The sequence below is a fragment of the Planococcus citri genome, chromosome 4 (assembly GCF_950023065.1).
Source record: "Planococcus citri chromosome 4, ihPlaCitr1.1, whole genome shotgun sequence".
NCBI lineage: Eukaryota > Metazoa > Arthropoda > Insecta > Hemiptera > Pseudococcidae > Planococcus > Planococcus citri.
The window spans coordinates 33,924,785-33,948,175 of record NC_088680.1 but is presented as its reverse complement, the minus strand read 5'-3'; the positions used below and the strand labels follow the sequence as shown (position 1 = coordinate 33,948,175).

The 23,391-nt window shown below is 33.5% G+C and overlaps 6 protein-coding genes across 14 annotated transcripts in view; 4 read left to right on the top strand and 2 right to left on the bottom strand.

Annotated features, from left to right (window-relative positions):
• The window catches only part of LOC135843754 (myelin regulatory factor-like protein), a 38,665-nt gene extending 35,950 nt beyond the window's left edge, over positions 1–2,715 (top strand). For all 5 annotated transcript variants that reach the window (XM_065361759.1, XM_065361758.1, XM_065361755.1 and 2 more), the window contains exons 14-23: positions 39–174; positions 255–332; positions 415–660; positions 736–922; positions 1,008–1,125; positions 1,203–1,327; positions 1,409–1,535; positions 1,615–1,801; positions 1,876–2,122; positions 2,341–2,715. In XM_065361759.1, the coding sequence (XP_065217831.1) occupies positions 39–174; positions 255–332; positions 415–660; positions 736–922; positions 1,008–1,125; positions 1,203–1,327; positions 1,409–1,535; positions 1,615–1,801; positions 1,876–2,122; positions 2,341–2,424 (1,535 nt within the window). In that variant the 3' untranslated portion in view covers positions 2,425–2,715. The remainder of the gene's footprint in view (positions 1–38; positions 175–254; positions 333–414; positions 661–735; positions 923–1,007; positions 1,126–1,202; positions 1,328–1,408; positions 1,536–1,614; positions 1,802–1,875; positions 2,123–2,340) is intronic.
• Positions 2,716–2,939: 224 nt separating this feature from the next.
• On the bottom strand, positions 2,940–4,611 carry LOC135843763 (tumor suppressor candidate 2-like). The gene is made up of 3 exons (XM_065361774.1): positions 4,159–4,611; positions 3,861–3,969; positions 2,940–3,775 (listed from the first exon to the last, which is right to left on the bottom strand). The coding sequence occupies exons 1-3, from the start codon at positions 4,338–4,340 to the stop codon at positions 3,710–3,712; spliced, it is 357 nt and encodes a 118-aa protein (XP_065217846.1). The 5' UTR covers positions 4,341–4,611; the 3' UTR covers positions 2,940–3,709.
• Positions 4,612–4,944: 333 nt separating this feature from the next.
• On the top strand, positions 4,945–9,877 carry Crk (Crk proto-oncogene, adaptor protein). 2 transcript variants are annotated; one of them, XM_065361771.1, is made up of 7 exons: positions 4,945–5,238; positions 5,324–5,518; positions 5,587–5,709; positions 5,781–5,985; positions 6,069–6,197; positions 6,291–6,392; positions 6,480–9,877. In XM_065361771.1, the coding sequence occupies exons 2-7, from the start codon at positions 5,484–5,486 to the stop codon at positions 6,696–6,698; spliced, it is 813 nt and encodes a 270-aa protein (XP_065217843.1). In that variant the 5' UTR covers positions 4,945–5,238; positions 5,324–5,483; the 3' UTR covers positions 6,699–9,877. The 2 variants fall into 2 exon arrangements, with proteins under 2 accessions (XP_065217843.1, XP_065217844.1); XM_065361772.1 differs by having other exon boundaries at positions 5,300–5,518.
• Idh3g (Isocitrate dehydrogenase (NAD(+)) 3 non-catalytic subunit gamma) lies at positions 9,831–14,272 on the bottom strand. Of its 3 annotated transcripts, none has more exons than XM_065361768.1 (11): positions 14,029–14,272; positions 13,728–13,793; positions 12,820–12,923; positions 12,632–12,747; positions 12,365–12,555; positions 12,165–12,298; positions 11,840–12,071; positions 11,586–11,772; positions 11,431–11,506; positions 11,269–11,286; positions 9,831–10,196 (listed from the first exon to the last, which is right to left on the bottom strand). In XM_065361768.1, exons 1-10 carry the CDS (start codon positions 14,101–14,103, stop codon positions 11,274–11,276), a joined length of 1,194 nt encoding a protein of 397 aa, XP_065217840.1. In that variant the 5' UTR covers positions 14,104–14,272; the 3' UTR covers positions 9,831–10,196; positions 11,269–11,273. The 3 variants fall into 3 exon arrangements, with proteins under 3 accessions (XP_065217840.1, XP_065217841.1, XP_065217839.1); XM_065361769.1 differs by lacking the exon at positions 11,269–11,286 and adding an exon at positions 11,057–11,105 and having other exon boundaries at positions 14,029–14,271; XM_065361767.1 differs by lacking the exon at positions 11,269–11,286.
• A 302-nt stretch (positions 14,273–14,574) lies between these two features.
• Lnpk (zinc-ribbon metal-binding protein lunapark) lies at positions 14,575–17,783 on the top strand. The gene is made up of 9 exons (XM_065361770.1): positions 14,575–14,849; positions 14,934–14,975; positions 15,089–15,276; positions 15,361–15,550; positions 15,960–16,125; positions 16,198–16,359; positions 16,470–16,589; positions 16,813–16,857; positions 16,945–17,783. The coding sequence occupies exons 1-9, from the start codon at positions 14,823–14,825 to the stop codon at positions 17,211–17,213; spliced, it is 1,209 nt and encodes a 402-aa protein (XP_065217842.1). The 5' UTR covers positions 14,575–14,822; the 3' UTR covers positions 17,214–17,783.
• Positions 17,784–19,036: 1,253 nt separating this feature from the next.
• Positions 19,037–22,166, top strand: LOC135843756 (uncharacterized). Of its 2 annotated transcripts, none has more exons than XM_065361763.1 (2): positions 19,037–19,193; positions 19,266–22,166. In XM_065361763.1, exon 2 carries the CDS (start codon positions 19,637–19,639, stop codon positions 21,704–21,706), a length of 2,070 nt encoding a protein of 689 aa, XP_065217835.1. In that variant the 5' UTR covers positions 19,037–19,193; positions 19,266–19,636; the 3' UTR covers positions 21,707–22,166. The 2 variants fall into 2 exon arrangements, with proteins under 2 accessions (XP_065217835.1, XP_065217836.1); XM_065361764.1 differs by having other exon boundaries at positions 19,043–19,193; positions 19,270–22,166.
• The last annotated feature ends 1,225 nt before the right edge of the window (positions 22,167–23,391 follow it).

Here is a 23,391-nt window from a genome sequence, read left to right as displayed (position 1 = left end):
TTATGATACAAAATCTAATTCCTATCAATTTTTTGCAGTGTTGAGTGGTAAAAGTAGAAGTAATTCCAATATTTCCGGAAAACACAAGATATCATCTTGTGCTGATATCAATTTGTGCTCAAATCACTACTTGCAAGTAATAATTATCGGCCTTGTCTTTGTCATTGCTGGATGGTTGGTATTTTTTCTTGTAAATTTTATTTACACCATTTTCGCAGCTGAATTTATCCCCATTCTTTTTTGTAATTTTATAGCCTAGCTTCCATAGCAACCTTGTATTTCTTGGAGTTCCGAAATGCGTATACTGCAAATTTATCGTCTTATTGGAACAAGTGAGTTGAGAGTTGGTCCTCCAATTTATTGAAATATCATCTCGCCTCATTGCGTTATTTGAATACTGGATGAAATTTTCAGTGAAAAAATAAATCGTCTGAGAAGCGAGTGGTCAGCGAGTACACCACCTCAATGGAGTTCGATAATGCAATCGAATGAATTCGGAAGACACAATATTACAGACTTGAAATTGATCCATCATATGCCGAATAAATTACGCAGCAAGGATCGTCAAACTTCGTCATTCAGTTATCAACCCAGCGTCAGTGATTATCCTTTAGATTCAGATTCTGTAATGACTAATTTCAATCAAAAAATCACCAAACAGTATGTCTCATTAAAATTTCATGTATTTCTTGAACGATATTTCTTCTCGAGATTAATTTCGATGGCATTTTTTAGTAAATTGAAACCATCTTTGCAAGTTAACAATTTACCACATAATTTAAACCCAGAAGATAAAGTCGGAGACAGTTACGCGGTGAATGACCTTTTACCTACAGCTCTTGGTAGACCGTCGCATTGTAATACCATATTTTCATCGCATAATTCGTTACTTCATTATTGGGATACGCCTTCTCCTTGTCAGGTATACCTACTTGTTTTGACATTCGATGAAACAGTTAGAATCAAGTCTTGAATAGGTATATAATTTGTAAACGTTTTTTCGACAGTCGTTTTGTTGCTTTCCTGGAGTTTTTCATAATTCCGGAGATGAAAATGATCAAGCTTCACAAGATTCGTTAAAAGCCAAAGTACAGGATCAAGGACAAGCTTCAACCGATTTCATCGGTGGGTGAAATGGCATCATTTTATTTTATTTTTTTTTCGATTCTCATCAAATGCTAATTGGGTTTATTTACCTATAGCAAATATTGGGCAAATGACTCCTGCTGCTAACACCCTCGAAGATACGCAAATTATATCAGCTCTAGGTTATACTTCAAAAGATTCCATTTCCGGATTGGGACAAGAACAACATTTTATTAGAAAAGTAAATCGTCGTTTTTATTTTTAAATTTTCTCGATGAATATTGTGTTATAATTCAATCCTTTTTTCCATTTTTCTTTCCAGGAATCTAAAATAAAACCTTTACCAGGTAATAAGAATTCCATAGAATTATTAGGCGTTCAAAGACGACGACGATACGCAGCCGAACCATGGTCAAGTAACGGATATTCAAATACAGATCAATATCAAAGTAATCAAGGATTTGCATTTGAAAAATAATAATTTATTCGAACGAATTCGTAATTCAATTTTCAAATTGAATTTTACAGAAGGTATCAACGATGGAATCACTGTCAGCGTTCATGGTTCCAATTTCAACCAAACGATCAACTCTTCGTACTGCAATATTGACAAACCTCATTTTATTCAATGCAAACATGGATCAGCAGCCAACATCAGTTACATTATACCTCTTAGCAAATATTTATCAGACAATCACATTTATCTTATTTTTCAGTAAGTTTATCCACCACAACTTACAAATTTAAAAAAAAATGATTTGATGCGAACCTTTTTTTGAATGTTTACAGATTTTCAAAAGTATCCAAGTATCAAAAAGTGACACGTTGTTTGAATGTACCGAAAACAGCCAATGTAGAATGTCCGGCTAAAAATCTGGACGTATATTGGATGAAAAGCGAACAAGATGGTCCTAAAGTGCCTAACGAAACAATGAAAAATTTCTCCCGCACCGACGCTTACTTCCACGTAGATATATCCAATTCACTGGTGCTGTTGGAAAAGTATCGTGTATACACCGATAATTCTTCGAATTTGGTGAGTAGTCCATAAATGTGATTTTGAGGAAGTGTTCTCGATGAGATAGGTAAAATTTCCAGAGTCCTCAAATTTTGAAATAATTCTTGAAATATGTTTAGTTACTCAAAAAAATTCCCATTTTGTATTTATGAATTATTTCATAATTCGAGAACTCCAACTCATCGCAGTTATTTTTTGTCGAAGAAGATGAAATAACAGAGAAAATTTATTTTCAGGATATCTGCGAAGCTTCATCAGAGAAGTTGGGGGTTTCATACTTGGAGTATAATTTCTATTTCTTGCGCCATTGTGAAGAGTGAAAATCATCTTGATGGTTGTCCCCTCAACACGTGTTTTGTTATTGTTGTTGTTTTTAGTCAAGTTCTTAGTTGATAGATGTTGTAGTGAATTTTTTTTTTTACAGTATTACGTTTAATGAATTGTGAATAGTATTTTATTTGCTTTTAAAAAAGTGTAATACCCGTTTGGCAGCTCCAAAATGTAAATCCCGGGCCATTTGAAACATGTTTTTGTTATTATTATTTTTTTTTCTAATTTTAAATCTGTAAGTTGTACCTTTACATTATTGAACAATATATTTTCATATAGTATGAGTTGGTTTATTTCAGAAATTTAATGTTTTTTAGGACGAGTATTTCGCTGCTCAAGTTATCTTTTGATGAAAAAAAAAAGCGTGATAATAATGAGGAAATTATTACAATTATTTCACAATAACTAGGTAAAATTCTTACCACACCTGACTACCGCTCTTCAGAAAGAGTAGGTACTTAGCTGATACTTTTTTTACACTTCGAGTTCCATCAAAAAAAAAATATTTGATAATAATAATAAAAAAACAATTTATTAGAACAAACTTAAAAATACATAAATGCTGACATTTTATACTACTCAACGAACTAAATACATTGCACAAACATCATAAAGACTATTTGGTCAAACAGAACTTGGGACAAATGAAAATCGTAGGAAGCAAATGTTCAATTATGGTCAATATTTCACTGACATATTTTGTCGCTTCAGGTTTGTTAGTACACGTTATAAAATGAAGTAGATGATCATGTTTTGTTCGATGATACATCCTCAATGCTACGTTGAAAAATACTTAAAATAAATTAAAAAATTAACAATTCATACAAGTGCTTAGTTAAAAAAAAAAAAAAAAAATACAAAACAAAATTGCGCTTGTGGTGTGATTTTGAGGTAATTTTCGTATTGTATAAAATCACTGATGTGGTTTTGATTAATTTTCTGTATCAAAATCACTAACACTTATATATGAGGAACATATTTCGAAAAGAAAAAAGATGCGTCTTCGATGTGAAAACAAATTCAATAAGTACCTATACTTGTACAATTGTACGTACATAGGTAAGCAAGCGATCAATCATTCTTCGAAATTAATACATTTTTGAAACGTAATACTGTTCGAAATATCTTCTAAGTATAGCAATAGGAACAATTTTATAACGTTAACTTTACATAAGATATCGACCTACAAAAGTTCTACAATGCCTACATTCTTATACTTCGGGAAGGAAAGAATAAACCATGTAAGTGAACATTTTCTTCCAGAATACGAGCGTTTTACAAAGCGTAAAGAATCACTGGACAGTCATTACTGAGCCTTGGAAAGGGCAGACGAACTTTGCCCTGTTAACAAAACAATTACATAGATAACAAACTCGTCATCGTGAATTTCTAAACTAAAGAATATTAAAAGCACGACGCGACGTACCTGTGGTCTTAAATTCTCATATACTCTTTTCATTTTTGATTTTCTACCCTCTTTGACTTCAACATAAAATTCGTGAGCTAAATCGCCATCTTCGTCGAAAAACATTGACCTGGAATAAAATTATCATCAATTTCGGAATTTGCGTTTAATTTTATTGTGTGACGTAATACAGCAGACAAGTAGATAATTTTAATATTCATCTATATGGAAATTATTTGCGTATGGGTAAATTGAAGCTAAAAGATACTGAAGGAGAGTTTACGTAGGTAGTATTGTAAAGATTTTAAAAACTATGTACCCTTGTCTGTACATAACTAGCGAAGATCCCAACGAAGGAGGTATCCTGGCAACGACATTCTCCATGCCATCGAAATCTTCTTCGCTCAGTGCTGACGAGAAACTCGGCCTTCTGCGAGATTCTTTGGTGTTACTGGAGGGTCCGAAAATTTTTTTCACTAGTTTTGAGCCACTCGAACCCATTTAGGTAGAATATTCAGGAAGCTTGAACACTGGTTTACATTAAAATGATATCCAAGAAACACCTGTTTCTTTTGAGCATAATTCACAAACAGAACTTTGAAAGTGGAAAAAACTGGTGGGAATAACTAAGCTCTGAAGTTCGAGGTAAATGGAACTTTACATCATTTTTTTGTTCCTAAATACAATTTTTCTTGAGCTGGGAATTTGTGAATTTGGAGTGAAAGTAGTGAAAGAAGACGAAGTTGTAGATAAGAAAATTCACAATTTTGATAACACAACGCAGCTTTATTTTTTCCTGATAGGTGGCGCTGCGGAATTTCAGAAAAATGTTGCCAAAACAGGATTCTTTTCTCTTTTATTTTACCAAGTTCGTACAGTACAATTTTTCATTTTCAAAATTTAGAAGTTTTCTAATTTTATTTTGGGCATATTTTTGCGTAAAAATGCAAGTTTCTAACTTTCAAATTTTTATAAAGGAGTTTCATCTGGTGAAAACCTTCAGTAGCTAATAATCATTTTTCCGATTTTCATCCTCTAAGAGAAAATTCTTGCAGTGTTGCTTCCCACGCGGTGATCTGATTCAATTGATTGCCATCGCATCGCATACGCCAAATTTTTTTCATTTGCGAAAGTCAACAAGAATTTGAAGCAATTTCCACTTATTTTGGGTGTTTTCCTGTTTTCTTAATTTTTTTCTAGCGTAGTTATTCAATTGTATCGATTCTCTTATTACTCATCTTACAAAAAAGTGATCTCTGTGAAGTATAATCTACGCAAGTTTCTGAGTATAAATTTTTTATCAAAATTGACAGGTCAAAAATCCTCTATTAGTGATATTATCATTAGATACACACGAACGAACGCTATCGCCGCATTATTCATAGCTATCGATTAAATTGTGAGTAATTCTTTAATTTATTATCTTTTTCTGCAAAGTTATGTCCACGAATTTATTCCAGTAAACAACTCGAAATTGGTTGCAGGATTGAAGCTCGAAGAAATGGCTTACTCAAGTCATCTTATATACAATGGTTAAATCAGTCCGTGTTTGCGTCAAATCTGACGTAAATACAACGAATTCATGAGTCTGTGCGTGTTCCTGAAACTGTCTATATACTCGTGCTTGTGATAAAGCTCGTCAAAATGAACGAAACGTTTAATCCGGAGGATAGATCAAGGTAACAAAATGGAGCTACTCCCTTCGTTTTTAGTATAATATCAGCCTCTCAAACTGTGTCTTTTACAGTTGGTACGTTGGCGCAATGTCCAGAGACGAAGCAACGGATATATTAAATAATGAAAGAGAAGGCGGAGTGTTCCTAGTCAGAGATAGTTCTAGCATTCGCGGTGATTACGTTCTATGTGTCAAGTAAGCATTCCCACTCGCAAAATAGACCATCGGTCGAATCTATATTTCACTTATCGACGATTATTTTACAGAGAAGATTGTAAAGTTAGTCATTACATCATAAATAGAGTACCTAAAGATAACCAGATCAGGTACCGCATCGGAGATCAGTTCTTCGACGATCTTCCTTCGTTGATCAAATTTTATAAATTACATTATTTAAATACAACTCCGTTAATTAGACCAGCTCTAAGAACATCGCAAACAGTAATCGCTAAGTATGATTTTAATGGCAATGTAAGTCACTATTTGCATATGAAATTTACACAATTTTTCGTATAATTTCCTCATTAACTGTTTCGGTGTTCATTTTTTAAAAGGATCCGGATGATTTACCCTTCAGGAAAGGTGACGTACTGACCATTGTGTCCAAAGACGAAGAACAATGGTGGACAGCTAAAAATAGTCAAGGAAAAACAGGATCTATTCCAGTTCCTTACGTACAAAGAGTAAATATCGAGTTTCATTCATCATATTCTGTCTCGATACACTGACACGCGATATGTTCATATGGTATGATATCGTGTTATTTTTATTTCCAGTACGAAGGTCCAATGCAAGTAGCCGAACTAAGAGAAACTACCATCCAAACAGCACCAGTTATTCCTGTATCAGAAAATACTACCAAAAAAACCACTCTTCAGGTAAATTTGATAATTCGATTCCATTGTATAAATTTATCCCAATATTAGTCATTATTTTCATATCAACGTTTTTGTTTTATTTAACAGAAAAAATTACCAGCGTTTGCTCGAGTGAAACAACCGCGCGTACCAAACGCATACGATAAGACCGCTTTAAAACTGGATGTAGGTGACATAATAAAAGTAACTAAAACAAATATCAACGGTCAATGGGAAGGCGAACTCAACGGTAAAGTAGGTCATTTTCCATTCACGCACGTTGAATTTTTGAATTCCGATTCCAATGAAGGAGAAGAAGAAATTTGAAAATCGTCGACGTATGTCGCTCTATCCAGCTTACAAAAAAATTCACTTTTTCCTATCGTTGTTAACTGGTTTATGCCTATATAAATATGTAGATAATTACTACTCTTTCCCCCCTTCCCCATCAGTATGTAATTATCGACTCGAAAAACTGGTTTAACAATCACAATGATAACATAAATCTTTATTACATGAGTGAGTATATAAGATTGTATATAATGAGACAAAACCATATTTATTTATTAATTTTCTCCTCGCGTAGTAAGTTGCAATCGAGGTTGTATAAATCAGCTGATTCGGTTAATGGCGAATTTTCAGCAGTCTTTGCTGGAAGGGGCTGTGATCGGTACATTTATAAATCCGATTAAGTCTGGTAATCTGGAGATTATTTTTTCAAGATTTTTTTTTCTCAATGAACAAATTTTCAGGTGCGTTTTTTCTCGTTCGTAAACGTAAATACTCATCTTGACGATGAAGACAAAAAGGTGGATGAATTTCAATATTTATATTTGTTTAATTACGTAGTAGATTTTATTTTAAATGTAAGTAATTCGGTTATGATCGTAATTTTTTTCTACGTGACGTATTTAATTGGACTGGTACCAAATTCGCGTTTGAAAATATCTTCAAGTCGAATAATTTCGTCGTATGGTTAATCCAGGGTGTCTAACAGGTACTGCAGGTACTGCAAGTACTGTAAAAGTACTGCATTGAAATCCTCGGTACTGCAAGTACTGTAAAGTACTGCATTTTGCCTGAAAAGTACTGCATTTTTTCTCAAACTCATTTCAGTTTTTGGTGAAAATTGTGCTTAAAATGGTTAAAAACCACTATTTTTCAAACAAAATTCCACAAAATTTTTTTTCGCCCTCACTTTGCTCGGGCAATATTTTGGTTTTCTTTTCATATTTCTCAATTTTAAAAAAACTCATAAAAATCACATTATGTTTGGTCAGTTTTCATCTATGTATACCTTTTAATTTTTCCAACGGACCACCTACCCAAAGTTGTCAAATTATAAAAAGTCAGCAAATTTGCCCAAATGTGCTGATCGTGTTGGGACTCGTCAATGTCAATAAATTTTGAAAATTTTTAGTCTTAATAAAGAGGTTTAATTACCAACTTTTGTGAGACTTGAATAGTACATTTTAAGAATTTTTCGCCCTCGCTTCGCTCGGGCTGACGAATGCGGTTTCTCTTTTTCTGAATTTCTAGGTCTATTGGTTTTTTTTTTTTACAAAATCAAACTTTCTAAAAATCCATCATTCAAACTCAAAAAGATGTTTGAAACAAAAATAAACTCCTCACATGAAAAAAATTTTTTTTTATTGCTCGAAATACGAAAATTTTGAGAGCTTATGCCCTTACTTCGTTCGGGCTTTTTTTGCTTTTCTTTTTTGGAACTGAAATTTATTAAAAAAAATTGTTCAAATTCTGAAATTTTTAAGCCAAAAAAAATCAATCTCTTCCTATAAAAAACCGTGTTCTTTCATTTATCAAAACAGGAATTTTCAACTTGTTTACTTTTATGGTTATTATTTTATTTTTTTTCAAAATGATAAAGTTTTTATGTTTAAGGCCTCTAAAAATTGAAAAATGAAAACGATTTTTTTTCAGTCATGATAGGCTATGAATATATACCCTTATTACAAATTATAAAATTCAACTTATTCGGATTTCTTCATAATTTTAGCGTTTGAAATTTCAAGTTTTTGCTGCCAAGTAGCAAATTAGTGTTTGAAAACTCCTGAAAAAATGGAATTCTTTTTAAAAAAAATTTTGGAACCTCAAGATATGAAAGCTGAAACTGAATACTGAAAACTGAAAACAAACTGAAATTAACAAGTTTTTCCATGTAAACTAAAAAATTACTGCTTAATTCCAACTGTTTCAAAAAGATTTTTTTTGGGGGGGGGGGGGGTCGGTGTAAGCTGGATTAAAAAAACAAGGTACTGCAAAAAGTACTGCAAAAAGTACTGCAAAAGTACTGCATTTCTTCCGAGAAATTTTGTTAGCAACCCTGGTTAATCTCAGGTTGTTTGCTTTTCCTTTTTTCTAACGCGTCTGTGTTTTACTGATGTTTGTGAATAATTCACATCGTCAGAAGAATTAGAAAAATGAAAATTAGTCGTGGAATCGAATATTGCTGTAGGTAGTTATTTCATGACATTATAATTTCATCGAGGAATATAAACGTGAAAATTCATCTTTTTAAACATTGGTTGTTGGTTACTTACTTTTATGTTTTGTTATTGAAAAATTATTTGATTTTTTAAAAATATCAGTTTCAATAACATCGAAATTTAATTTCTTAATTCTAGGGGTTATGGTGCCTTTCTGGGTAGAATCCAATAATGGAGCTTAGAAGCACGATAATTTATAAAATTATCATGTTTTTCAATTTTCGTAGCAGAAAGAGCTCTAAAGTTGACCTAACTGACGAAAAAGCATGAAAATTAAAACATGAATTTTCAAAAAATTCCATGTCATGGTTGTAATACAAAATTTACTTTTTAAATTAATTATTATGTCACTGGAACATTCCGGGAGTGAATTCTTACATTTTTTTTTCTAATTCAACTCCGAAAAAAGGATTAGTAACGTCGTATCAACATACTTTAGCCTTTTAGTAATTTAATTCGCGACCAAAGTTACAATTTACCAAATAATTGTACCCTCCTATTAGCTATTCATTTCTTCGAGTACCTATTTAAAAAAGACATTAGTATCATTTTTATGTAAATAATTGTACAGATAAACAATCTTGTACGTATGTGAATTGTATACAGCTTTATTATTTGTTTTTTGTTTTTGTTTAAAATCAACAATAGAACACCATCCGATAACTATATAGTTTATGACAAGAGATGGAAGACTTTGGACTCGAGTGATTTTTGATTTTTTTTTTGTACTTTTGTATCGTTTAGAAAATATAATAAGAATAGCATTGTATTATTCTTCGTACAAGAGAAATGATCGAATTTCGGCGTGTACTTATAATATTGAATGTCTTTCCATAATTTGTATAATTTTTCTATCAAAAATCGAGCTGATGTGATCAAATTTTACTGAAATCAGAAGACAACGAATAAACTAAGAGCTTAGTTATCGTATGATAATTTTATAAACAATCAATATAGATGTAATGTGTATTTAATTTGAATACAATTTTTTACACGATACCTAATAATAATTATTGTTTAAAACGAAAACTTCAACAAAATATCCGTTAAAATGAGAATTTTATACAAACGACGCATGTAAGATGAGTTTTTCTGGTACTCGCGCATAATTCTTCGTGACTAGTATCGTATTTTTATTACTTTTTTTTTTATTTTTGAAATATATTTTAAATACTGTTAAAACTAGGGTAAACGTAAATAGAAAATTGAATTGTAAGCGAAACGATGAAATAACTACAGAGTAACACGATATGGGAACTTGACGTAAGGATGATGAACAACGTTGGTCGTGTAACCCATGGATGCGTTCTTTTTCGGGCTGAAACATCAAAATAGTTCGATTAGTGATGGAATAAGACTGAAACACGTACTCCAATCGATTCGAAATAATCACATAGACAATGCATGATTGACGAGTGCATTTATTCTCCCCGAGTGTCTTACGAAACTTGTGAAATATCGAAATCGAAATTGTTTCACTCGATACTTATCAAATGTGAGTTTTTAATCCTGTATAAGGTAAAGTGCCCAAATGTGAACACATTAGGATTTTTTTATCATACTTACTGGCTTCAAAAATCATATTAATCGAAAGTAAAGAGAATCTTGCATTTTTTGAACACCTTACTTTTGAAAAATAAATCAAAATTTTCTGTCGAAATTTCGTTTAGAAAATTTTTTTTTTTACTCAACAAATACGATTTTAGGATAGATGGTCATATTTGGGTACTTCACCTTACAATAATTAAAGAACTTTAGCTTTGAAAGTGAAACATTCTCGACTAACGTGAGGTGCAGTAATAAGAAGTGATAAAATTATATTAATTGGTATAGGTTAGTTCACGAACTACTTTTTACTCGAACACAAAACTACACACCATCATTCGTGAACATGCAAAATAAAGAAAGATTCTAGTTTTCGGAAATGGAATTTTGACTTCTACATATGTAAATAAAGAGAAGAGGGAAAAGTTGAATCGAAAAATTGAACTTGAAATCTCTATTATAATTGCACGCTCACAATTAGGCTACATTAGGTAATCTATCACCGCATCTACTACTGCCAAGCATGATCAGTGAATTGTTAAACAGATACGGATAAATAATGCTAGCAAATGCTTCAAAGCAGCACATCACTGAGATTAGTACACAGCACTCGGGGTATACATAAGTACTTACTCGATACTGAACCGTAATTCGCAATCAGCATCGTAAAATCGCGACAGTTCTGTAAAATTATAAAAGCAACGTGTATTTTGGAACTCGTATTCTATTCGTATCAAGTCCAAATTCCAAAATAAAAATCAACTCTACGGGGGGAAGGAAGACCTAAGCTAAGCAACTAAGACCTATTTGCCTACTCGAAGGATTAAAGACAACTTAGTACTTACAGATCCTAAAGATGAACACTGTAATCAAAGTACCAATAATGAATATTTTTTTACTTTAAAGAGACACTCAAGTTGTAGATTGAAATAAGAAAATTTTTCCATATCAAAAACCCCATCCGAACGTACTATCATTCAATGATTTCGTGACATGTTTTAACTTACCAATTGGCAGATAAGGTTTGAACATGTTTGATGATGTTCTGGACAACATCGAGACTGGTAGCGCTTCCTTTCAGGTCTGTTGGAAAGAAATCCACTCCATTATAAAGGTACACTGTACAGGTATCGATGTACAAATAAAATGAAATTAGTATTACCTGAAGTATGAAGTAAATCCTCGTTCATGGTTTTTTCAATGGCCATTTGAATTGTCTCAGCGTAACTTCTCAATCCTAAATGGTATAACATATCGACCGAAGCACTCAGCATTGCGACAGGATTAGCTATATTTTTACCAGCAATGGCAGTTCCTGTATTTCTGGTACCAGGTTCGAAAACTGCGTACTGCGGATGAAGATTTATTTTAAAAATATTTCCTCCGGTAATAGAAATTTTCTATGTTGGTACTTACGTAATCTCCGTAATTACGACCAGATAATAATCCAGCACCTCCGATTAAACCACAAATCACATTGGAAACAATAGAACCGTATAAATTAGGCATAACCATGACGTCGAATTGGCGAGGGTTTGATACAAGCTGCATGCAAGTGTTATCGATAATCATATCGTTGTGTTGAATTTCTGGATAATCTTTGGCTACTTCGCGGGATACCTCTAAGAATAAGCCATCCGATAGTTTCCTTGAAAAATAAATAATTATAAAAATGAAAAATTAAGTAGATATGGAAATTGAAATTTTTAAAGTTCAACTGAGTCAGGAGATGGAAACTTACATGATGTTGGCTTTGTGAACAGTTGTAACCTTCTTGCGACCATTCTGTCTAGCGAATTCAAAAGCATATCGAGCAACTCGTTCCGAATTTTGGGCAGTGATAACTTTCATCGATTCTACGATACCTTGAGCGCTCTATAAAATATCGTTAATTAGGTTACGAATTCGCTTTAGGTTGCGCAAATAGAGGTGTAGGTATACTTCGTGTTCCAACATGGCGTATTCGCCTTCGGTATTCTGTCGCACTATTACGATATCTATGCCTTTTTGACGGCCATCTATTCCAGAATACGATTTGCAGTGAACCACGTTGACGTATAAGTCGAGTTCGTTTCGAATGGCAACGTTACGAGAGATTACTCCGGTATCCAAACTTTTCGTTTCAATGTTGCCTATCACAAGGTGGAATTATTGTAAGAATCTAGCAGTAGAAATGAAAGAAAATCGTAATAAAATATAATATAAAACCTTTGATCGCTACACCGTTTCTTCTAATAGATGTAATGGCGTATTCTAAATCTTCGTTGCTATCGCTAGTAGGGTCAATTTGGACGATTTCAAAATCAACAGGTACACCGCCGTATCTTTGAAAAGAATCAGTCGAAGTAGTAATGGAAATTCGGAGTAGTTTTTAAATGAAATTAGAATGGTCTTACTTGAAAACTTCTTTCACATAGCTCATGAGTTCGGGGCCAATGCCACCTCCTGGTAACATTGTAACCGCATGTCGACCACCATAACGGGCTTTGGGTAATACAGCCTTTAAAATAAAAACAGGTAGGTATTAGTATTTTCGTATTGCAAGACATTAACTAAGTTGGATATTTTGTGGAATTTTTTCAATTTTTAAAAGTCAAATTTGGACTAAAATGTAAAATAAAAAAATAAAAATTTGACCAAGTTGACCTAAAAATGAAAAATCAAAATTTGACCAAGTTGACCTCAAAATCAAAAATCAAAATTTAACCAAGTATACCTAGAAAGCTAAAATTTGGTATGCACCCTATTTTCGAACCTCCGAATTGAATGAGAACAGTTTCGATTCGAACCGTTGTTGTGAGCAGGTCTGGAGCTTCCAGCAGATTTTTGATAGGTACAGGGTGCCCAGAAATATCGTGAACCCCAAAGAAAGTTTTTTATTAAAAATGTAGGTTGTCAACGTGAAATAGATGCATATGATTGGTGGAATGTTATCATCTCAGTCTAACAACCAATCATGTGCTATCATTATTATCATTCACTGTGACCAACCGAAATATTCAGCAGAAATCTTTGTTAGGGGTTCACGATATTTCTAAGCACCCTGTACTTGAAATTTCAACAAAGTTGCAAAGCTAAAATTCACTTTATATCGTAATTAAAACATGCTCAATCTACTGAAATGGTTTTAGGCCACTTTGGAGTTTGGAGCTGCCAACAACTTTTTTTTTGTTGCAAATTTCAGTGCTTCAAATCTATCGGAATGAAGTTAAACACCTATGAACGTGTTCAACGCACGTTAGTAACCCATTTGACCGATTACACATCATTCTTCCTAGCTTCACCTTCCACCAATAGTACTCACCTGTTTCTTATGTTGAGGATGCTTAATTAGCTCATGGGAGACCACTTCATGAGAAAGTGTTGTTTCCTGAAACACAACAGAAACATGCTCGAATACTCATTTGCCTTATATTCAATAGTAATTCTCTGCATAAAGTTAATCGACGCAATGAACACCCAGAAAGGAATGTTATTATAGAAGTGTAGCTAAATCGTGCAAGTGAACAAATCCGGATTTTAAAACCAGATATTCGGGATAAGGAACGATTAATTTGATTATCTGACATCTTAACTACAGGAAAATTATCGTAGAATTGTTATACCTGCCGAATACACTGAAATATCACCTCCTTCCTGCCTAAATTACCGAGGAGCTTCAATTTGCTGTACCCGAACATGATTGAAGTTTATTTGAATAACAGGAACGACTGTATAGTACGTGTTGAAAGTTGTATTGCTTAAAATCAAGTTGTACGTGCAATTGCAGTAACCAAAGGACGAATTTTAGTTCTAATTTTAGTAATTCATCACCTTATCAGTCGACGAGCTGAACTGAAAACACAGCAAATTTGATAAAATTTATGGATGTCCTTGAAATTTTTGTCCCGGACTCAGTGTGCATGTCTTTACAGCGCGAAGTTTCTCTTTACCGGATTTGCATTTATTTTTGGTTTTTAAAATTTAAATTCGAACAACTTGATCAATAATTTCTTTCTTTTGCAATTAAAATCAGAATCAAATTCAAATTCTGCTTCTGCGGCTCCATATTAATATTTTCGTGCCTGAGAATTCGATTATTTATTACTTAATTTTTTTCCTTTAGTGGCAACAATGAAAAATTTTCGTTGATAACAAAAACATAAACAAGTCAAAAAATTTATGAATTCGTTACGAGACGAAGTGAATTGTAAAATTTCTACAAGTTGATTTCGATTTGATTTTACATACAATGAAGATTCAAGAAAAATTGAATGTTTTTTTCATTAAGATACTTCACTCTGTAAACTTGTAATCGCGATAAAATTCTTGCAGTCTTCCGCCTGCTGCTGGTATGTTTTTGTTGATGCATTAATCGAACCGTGTTTGTCTATTAGATACATCTTTCGAGCTTATCATCATGGGTGCTATAATATCAAGATTTCGAGTAAGTTTTAGTTGTACTTATGGTCAATTTTTCATTCGAAATATCTCTTACATAATATTATAACAAAGTATCGTATTATTTCAGAAAAAGAAAACTACAATCGAGCAGTTGGATGATATCGAACAGGTATGTTAAAGTACCAAGTTTCGAGTGTTACGTCGATGGATCTATCTTTATCTTTTGTTCTCAGAACTGTTAGTCACTTGACATGTATAATTATTATTCGTTTGTTTTCGCAGAAAATCAAAAGTATTGAAAAATTTCAAAAAGAGACTGAGCAACAATTTCGTAGAGTTATTGGAAAATTAGTTTTATCGTCTATATTAGTGTACATAGCCGCATTAGCCGTATATTATTATTATTTCTCACCGGATACGTTCAAAGAGAACATCTTTAAATTTATGCCACTTTTAATATTCCCAGTAGCGTAAGTATATTCAAAATAATTCATTCTCAATAGTTCTTCTTGGCGATAAAATTAATATCAACATGTTTATGTATCTATTGACAGGATATATTTAACGAGAAGAATTTTATCTTGGTATTATAAAAGAAAATTAGCCAAGAATGAGACTTCATTGAAATCACTGAAGGTGACAAAAAAGAAAATGCTCGATGAAGTAATGGATAAAGAAGTTTACAAAGTAGCCAAAGAAATACTTGAGAAATTCGCTCCCGAGCAGTTGAATAAAGACTCGGTGGTAAGTAATATAAATATGGCTCGAGAATGTAATTTCGATTTGGGAACATTTATCACAATAAAAATCAAACTCGGGAATACTCACCGAGGATGTGATAATGAGTTTCAAATTACACGCTCTGATGCTTTTGATGCTGGTTTCACAGAATGTTTAACCTTGTTGAGACGATATAAATTACCTACTTTCTTTTTAATTAATCATCTTTAATTAAATACCTTGTTATTACTTTTTTTTTATTTGGTTTGCCATTTTTTCCTGTTTGAGTCGTTTCAATGTTCAGCAAATATTATTTATGTTGTCAGAAAATAATTGTTCGATTATCTAATCAATGTTTTATTTTTAAAATGACAATTTCCATTCAAACGAATTGATGTTTACTGTAGATTTTGATTTTTTTTCATCATTGCAGAAACCTATAATTAAAAATGAGAAAAGTATTGTACCGATAAATTCAAGAAGCGATATGGTTGCGCGTCAAAGAATAGTTCCAACACCAGTGAACCGGTTCAATGGCACGACGCCTCTTCCAGACGTCGCTTTTCAAGCAGTTCCGAATTCCAATCAGTTACAACCAAGTACATAAATGAATTACCATATTTGGTTTAAAACCGAGACATGTAATTTAAATTTCGAAAATTAATTTTCAGGATTATCTCTACCGAGACCTGTATTACCACGTAACAGAGGAGCATTCGATAAATTAATTGATATGGTGATCGGAGATGGGCCTGGGAATAGGTATGCTTTAATTTGTCGCATGTGCAGTTCACATAACGGTATGGCTCTAAAACACGAATTTGAATACCTAGGTAGGTAGTTTACAACACGTCTTATGGTAATTTTGTCCTTAAACGTACACGTTCTGTGTGCATGTTAATTTCATCTATGAAGAATAAACATAAAACATGATGTCTTTTAGCATTTCGATGTGCGTATTGCCTGCAGTGGAATCCGGCTAGAAAGCAAAGACCTCACGCTCCTAATTTACGTTCGGATACAGGCTCCCAAGATGAATCCGATGCTAATAATTCTGAAATAGGTGAGTAATTAAAATGGTTCGTTTGAACTTACAATTAGAATCTCTCATTTAAATTTTAATAGGATTTTAAAATTCAGTTTCAATTCATCTTTAAGGTTTAGAAAACGTTAAATTGCCCGAATGATGTTTTTAAATAGAAAATTACCATTGATGAAAAAAAAAAAATGGTTTCAAATCTATATTTTGTGCACTTAACACGTTGGTTTATTTTTATTTTTTTCAGACCTAGTGGATACCAGCGGCGTGAGCTCTGTACTAAAATCTGATCGTAAGCTTTATAATCATTGATATCTTACACATTGTTCATTTTGTCAACTTACAAGCTCATCATTATCACGTTATCATAATTTTGCAGATGATGAGAAATCAGTTCCGCAATCTGATGAAGGCACAATAAATCAAGATCAGTTGTTAGATAATTCGGAAAAACCTGAAAACAGTCCCACCGACGCCGAAAAAGAAACCGTCGAAAGTGTACCAGATCTTATTGGTTCTTTCGACATGACCACTTTGAAAGCAGCAGTTGATGAGGCAGACAAATCCCCACTAGAATCAGAAAATGAGTCCCAAGCAATCGAATCGGATAGCAATACTTCGCCTGATTCCAAGCCAAGTCTAAGATAGCACGTAACTCGTCCTTGGATATTCAAATTAAACCTTTTTATTTATTTTGTGTTACTAATGGTTTGAAATTCCTTTTGAATCACTAAAAATGTTTTTTCTCCGATGTTCACGCTTGATTAATGCTAACAAAATTGGCCCATATTTGTTTTACAACTAATTCTTTTTTCTTTTTCTTTTTTTTTTAAATTTGCAATACGATTTAATTATCAGTCATAATAATTGCGATAATGCTGGTGAGAGATATAGTTGTAAGTCTCTAGTCTTCTTTTTAATGATCTTCCAAGCGAACTTTCTTTTTTTTTAACCGATATTTTAATTGCTAGTCGGTATAGGTATTTGATTTGTAATTTTTACTCATCGCGATTTTAATGGAATTACTATCTTGTGTGTTGATACATTAATTTACTGTGTTATTTTATATCTCAAAAGAGAATTGTATCATCCAAAATTATTTATCATTTTAAATGTGTTATTCATGTACGTAAAAAAAAGGATCTTAAGTAAGTATGTATCTGTGTTGCTGATAATGGATTATAATATTTTAATGTTTATTAAATGCGGTTTTTACAATTTGGCTTTTTAATACATAACTTATTCTTGAAGATGAGTAGGAGTACATATTGCGCATAGGTATGAAGCTGGATACTTATTATAGTATTGTACCAACTGAATCTGAATGGAACCACTGAATATAAAAATTACAATCTTGCTGGTTCATTTTTTCATATTTTGAACGCAATAGGTAATGTGGTTTCTCACAAAGGAAATTCTGAGGACCACGATTTTTGGAAAAAGCAAGGTCTGAAATCCTCGTAACCAAAATTTCAGCTGCTAAAATTCATTCCTCAATTTTTGAAGAATTCTTAAAAATCCAAAATTTGATCTGATGTTTCAAAATCCAGTTTGTAATTACATTGAAACTCCAACATGATTGGCCCCTTCAAATTTAAAGCTAGGCAACACCTTCACACAGTGATAGCAAATCTTTTGCATTTCAGTTTCAGGCTTCAGCTCTTAGTTTTTAATTTCAGTTTTGCTCATTGAATCTTGTCAAGTAAAATTACGAGTTTCTAAAATGAAATAGGACTTGGGAGCTGATGAAATGAAAATTTAAAATTTTACCAATTGATGTAATACCCAAATTAATGGTTTTTTTTTTTTTGAATTTATGTAAGTTTCAAATATGGAATTTTTTTAGTTTAAAAAATACATAGAAACTGCCCCGAGTGAAACGAGTGCAAAAGCGTTAAAAATTCGTACCTATTTCAAGAGTTGAAAAATGTTGTGTTTTTAAAAAATTTGTTCATTTTTTTGGCTCCCAAATTTTAGCAGTTGAATGTTGAGTTTTCAAAAATTTCAATTTTGAAAATGGAAAGCGAACAGACCTGAGCAACGCGAGGGCAAAAGCTTGCTTTGAGAAGTAATAAAAAGTGTATTTTGTTTGGTTTGAGCATTTTTTTAAATTTGAAAGATGGATTTTTTTCAAAGTTCAATTTGTAAAAAAAACACAAGAGGGCCAAGCCAAGCTAGAGCAAAGCTAATCGGTAATTAAAAATTTCAATTTTCAAACAAAAGACAATGCAAATAGGCCCGAGCAAAGCGAGAGCAAAAGCTCGCAAAAAAAGACCACGAAATAAGATAGGTAGGTACTCGTATTAAAAAATAATAATTTTTCGTTCACAAACGTTTTACAACACCTGAAAAATATTATACAGGAATCCGGCAAAACTGTATAGGTACGATGATTGATGATTCACAAGATTAACTAATCACATGCTCAGATATCAATTTCCTTTCATCTCAATGAACCATGCGTTAGTTTGATTAAATAATTCAGCTAATCTAACCTACAAAGTGATTTTCGGTCAGTTCCACATTCTCAAGACGGTCTGACCTGAATTTGTGAGCAAAAATACCAGTAATTTTCTCTCTATGTAATCCGATCCGATTGACATTCCCGAGGCCTTGCACAACGTTCGGGTAAGATTAGCGAAATATTTACTGTTTTCCGAATCTATTCAATAAAACTCTCTAATCACATACCATTCGTAGGTAGGTATAATATTCTTATTGAATATGCTCAGAATGAGGATACATTTCGGATGCGACCATAGTCATTTTCTCTCTAATGTAAATTGATCCAAGCTGATCTACCTTTGAAGGCGAAATAACAAGATTCGGCAGGACCTTATCCAGCATCCTGTGAGATTTCATCGAATACCTACGTAACAAGAAATACAGAAGCGTAAAGATATATCTACTCGTATGATTTTAAAATCTCATAATAATGGGTAGGTACTCATAACCTACTTATAAAAATTATTGAGTGATGAAAGCAACGAAGGAGAAGAAAGCAAGTGCGAATTTCAAAGGTTGGTAGCGCTTTAAATTAGGTAGGTAACCAGCTAGTAACAGATTTCAAAATGCTGACTATAATTTCGGCGATATCATGTATTCTACATCTCCTACCCGCAACATTGGGCGATCCGAAGTTCGACATGGATTTTGTAAAATCGCCTTCGTTCGTCGACAAATCAGCCTTACTAGAAGCATTTTTCGAAGAACGTTCGGGCCATTATAATTTCATCTGTTGTCCTCGATTTTTCGGCAAAACGATAAACATGCAAATGCTGAAGACGTTCTTCAACATCGAAGTGGACTCGACGGGCACAACGATAGATCCGATAGGATCATCGGCTTTTAAGATAATCCAACAACTAGAAATCTATAAAAACAGACCATTTATGAGACAGCATTTTGGCCGACATCCGGTAGTACTACTAGATTTGAAATACACCATTACAGGAACTCCAACGGAGGATGTGGTGTTACCTTGGTTGATCTCTCGTGTACAAGAATCATATCAAGAATACCACTGGCTGTTGAAAAAAATTCGAAACGATTACGCTAATTGGAAAACATCGGTTAGCGAATACGAACTTCAGTATTTCGAACAAGTGCTGCACGGCGATCTCAACACCACTCAGATTTTCGAAGCTTTAATGGTGCTGCCGAAACTCTTGTATAGATATAACAAGTATTCTAAAGCTATAATATTGATCGATCATTACGATCATTTTCAGTTACATGCTGATCATTTATCACAATCTGTCGTCGATTATGCGTATTCTTTGATAAACGAAATGCTCATGTACCCTTTCAATCAACCCTATCACTACTTCTGGTACGGTTTTGGAACAATAACCAGCTCGCAGAAGTTACCTACCGGACCGAATGTCGAAGGTCGTTTACGTAACTACGTTTTCTTGGACGATCACATATACAGCGATCATTTCGGTTTCACTGCGGAAGATATGGAAGGTCTGTATACCAAATACAATTGTTCTAAAGAAGAACGAACATCGATCAAGAAATGGTATAACGGGTACAGCACCTGGGTAAAACCTAAAACATTCTATCAGCCTTACTCGGTTACGCAATACTTCCGTAATCGAAATACGTCCAACGCTTTACGATGCTATTGGCCCAAGACTATACCATCGCATAACTTACTTCCATTCCTCAAAGTGCCCGAATTCCGCGAAAAAATAATCCAACTGGTTACTTTTCGAAGAGCTTCCATTTTCATACGTAAATCACGCTTCGAATCCAGACACTTGCCACGGTTCGATTCGCTTTCGGTGAAATTCGATCAGGTCGTAGAGACTACCGAATTGCACGAAATGTATTCGTTCTTTTTCGAAAACGGATATTTGGGTCAAACCGCCAAACAGACAGAATTCAAAATACCAAATATGGAATTAAGACAGTATTTCGGTAAAGTATTAGCTCACGTTTATAGAACCAAAGGTATTCCGATCGACGCCCTCAGAGATTTATTTATTAGAACTTTCCAATCGACTGATCGCGATCCGACAGTAATCGAAGAGGAATTCAGGATACAATTCGAACAAGCGTACAGTTTGGCTCGTTTACCCAAGTTTCGCTCCGCTGCCAAATTCGAATACTATTGCATACTGCATATTTCTGCTCTGGAGATCAGATCTATTTTACCTCAGATTAACGTCAATTTCAAAGCCACCGTAGGATTCAGAGGCGATGTGCTGATAATTGAAAATAATAAAGTGTTAATTGTTAGTTTGCATCGCGTTAAGAAACTAGAAGAAGAAAAGGAACTGCCATCGACGTTGAATTACTCTCTGCCTGTGAAAGGTATCAGTCGAGTGATATTTATAAACGTGATGATTACAGACTACGGCGATGTCAGGGCTTCGTTAAGGGATTACGGATCGGATTCGGCCGGCGAAGAAGACAAACAAGTTTATCGTAATCAATGGGATGAGAATACAGAACACGAACATTCGCATTCGGGTAATACAGCAGAACTGCAACAAAGTGATCAGTATGAGCTGAAACAGAAAGAGGAACAGGGATATCAACAAAATCAAGAAGCTTCTTTCGAGGATTTCGAAAATAATCAGGTCTCGTCTAAAGAATCAAATTCGTTGTATTCACTTCCTGAAATTGAATGAGAACTTAGATCTGCTAAATCCTACGAACTTGAAACGAAATACCTATCTGTCCTTTGGAATTCGATCACAAATCGTTATTTCGTTATCGTTGGTAGGTGAAGCATTCCCTTCAAACCAGTGCGTAGGCATCTCATTTCTACAACGTATCCACGTAGGTTGCCTATCCCTGAAATCTCAAGGATACATTATGATGCTCAATGGATTTTTTTTCATCTCACCAACTCGTAATTTTAGACTTAATTACAAGCGTGGTTTCTTTTAGTCATGTTGACAATGTAAATATGAATTTTACTTTTTAATAAAAAAATACGTAGATATAAGTCTTTATGAATCAAATGTAAATGTTTTCTTCCTTTTAAATCAAATAATACCTACGTGATAATAAATTATTAATATGCATAAATATGGTATGTAGCATGTACTTGTACATAATTATTAAATCTTGTTTTCTTTTTTACAATGAATTAGTTTTCATTTCATTACACTCGTTTCTGTAATCTGATGAACGATGGGTTCAAATTTAGATTAATTATGTAGGTACCGAGTACCTATTTTTACCAGTAGGTAATTGAGAAAAAATGGTCACTGCATTCGATTTATTTTTTTATAGGTACCCATAGGAAAAAAGTTACAAAATATTTTAATACAAAAAAAATCACCGAAAAAAAACTGATTGAGACATTGACAAATTCAGTTAAAACTTAAAAGTATTAGGATCTCTTGAAAATTTATTCGCAAAAAACTGATACTTCGAGGTAAGGAAATTTTTGTCAAAAAAGTTGGCTTTTTGCAATTTTTTGGTAAAATACATACGTAGAGAGACTTTTTGGCAACTTATAGCAGAAATGTACACATTTTTGGCAATCCCTGACAAAAAAAAAAAAAAATGATACTTGAACCACTTTTGGAAAAAAGTAAGACTTCAGGAGCTTTCTAGCAATTTTTTGGAAAAAAGTGAGAAATTTTAGCAATTTCTGACAGAAAGCCGGACTTTGATTATTTTAGCACAGAGCTGGGATATTTGTCAATTTTTGGCAAAAAAAAGCGAGACTTTGGGACATTTGGAGGGGCTACAGGCTGTCTGAAATATTGAAAAAACATGTAAAAATCCACTTTTTTGACCCTGGAGAGAGGTCAAATAGGTTTGGAAGATTGAAACCTACAATTATCACTAATGGGGCACCCTCCCATTGTATGCTGAAAGTTTGGACCCCCTAGTTCAATTTTAGGGGTGAGGGGGTCAAAAATTGTGGTCAAATGTGGTTTTTCCCACCTCAAGTGGGGTGGGGATGACCTGACCTAGGAAGTTGAAATTTAGATATGTTCATCACAATGAAGGTACTGACCAGTGGTATGATTTTGGACCTTTTTCATTTATTTGGGGTCATATTATGCCCCTTCAAAAAAATGACCTTTCTGTAAAAATGGGGGTGGAAGGTTGAAACATGCCAAAGGCACTTTGGGTACATCCTTCCATTGTACTGTGAAAATTTGGACCCTCTAGGTCAATTTGGAGGGGGTGTAGGCTGTCTGAAAAATTTAAAAACACGTAAAATAGACCAAAAATCCACTTTTTTGACCCTGGAGAGAGGTCAAATAGGGTTGGAAGATTGAAACCTGCAATTATCACTTGTGGGGCACCCTCCCACTGTATGCTGAACATTTGAACCACCTAGATCAATTTT

Coding starts and splice junctions, on each gene's coding strand:
- LOC135843763 (XM_065361774.1), bottom strand. CDS start 4,340: ATGGGTTCGAGTGGCTCAAAACTAGTGAAAAAAATTTTCGGACCCTCC. Junction 3,970..4,158: donor CTAGTTATGTACAGACAAGG/GTACATAGTTTT, acceptor ATTTTATTCCAG/GTCAATGTTTTTCGACGAAG. Junction 3,776..3,860: donor ATGAGAATTTAAGACCACAG/GTACGTCGCGTC, acceptor TTTTGTTAACAG/GGCAAAGTTCGTCTGCCCTT.
- Crk (XM_065361771.1), top strand. CDS start 5,484: ATGAACGAAACGTTTAATCCGGAGGATAGATCAAG. Junction 5,519..5,586: donor AATCCGGAGGATAGATCAAG/GTAACAAAATGG, acceptor TGTCTTTTACAG/TTGGTACGTTGGCGCAATGT. Junction 6,393..6,479: donor CCAAAAAAACCACTCTTCAG/GTAAATTTGATA, acceptor TTTATTTAACAG/AAAAAATTACCAGCGTTTGC.
- Idh3g (XM_065361767.1), bottom strand. CDS start 14,103: ATGTTCGGGTACAGCAAATTGAAGCTCCTCGGTAATTTAGGCAGGAAG. Junction 12,072..12,164: donor GTTCACAAAGCCAACATCAT/GTAAGTTTCCAT, acceptor TTATTTTTCAAG/GAAACTATCGGATGGCTTAT. Junction 10,197..11,430: donor CAAACCTTATCTGCCAATTG/GTAAGTTAAAAC, acceptor TTGATGTTTCAG/CCCGAAAAAGAACGCATCCA.
- LOC135843756 (XM_065361763.1), top strand. CDS start 19,637: ATGCTGACTATAATTTCGGCGATATCATGTATTCTACATCTCCTACCC.
- Lnpk (XM_065361770.1), top strand. CDS start 14,823: ATGGGTGCTATAATATCAAGATTTCGA. Junction 14,850..14,933: donor CTATAATATCAAGATTTCGA/GTAAGTTTTAGT, acceptor GTATTATTTCAG/AAAAAGAAAACTACAATCGA. Junction 15,277..15,360: donor CTTTTAATATTCCCAGTAGC/GTAAGTATATTC, acceptor ATCTATTGACAG/GATATATTTAACGAGAAGAA.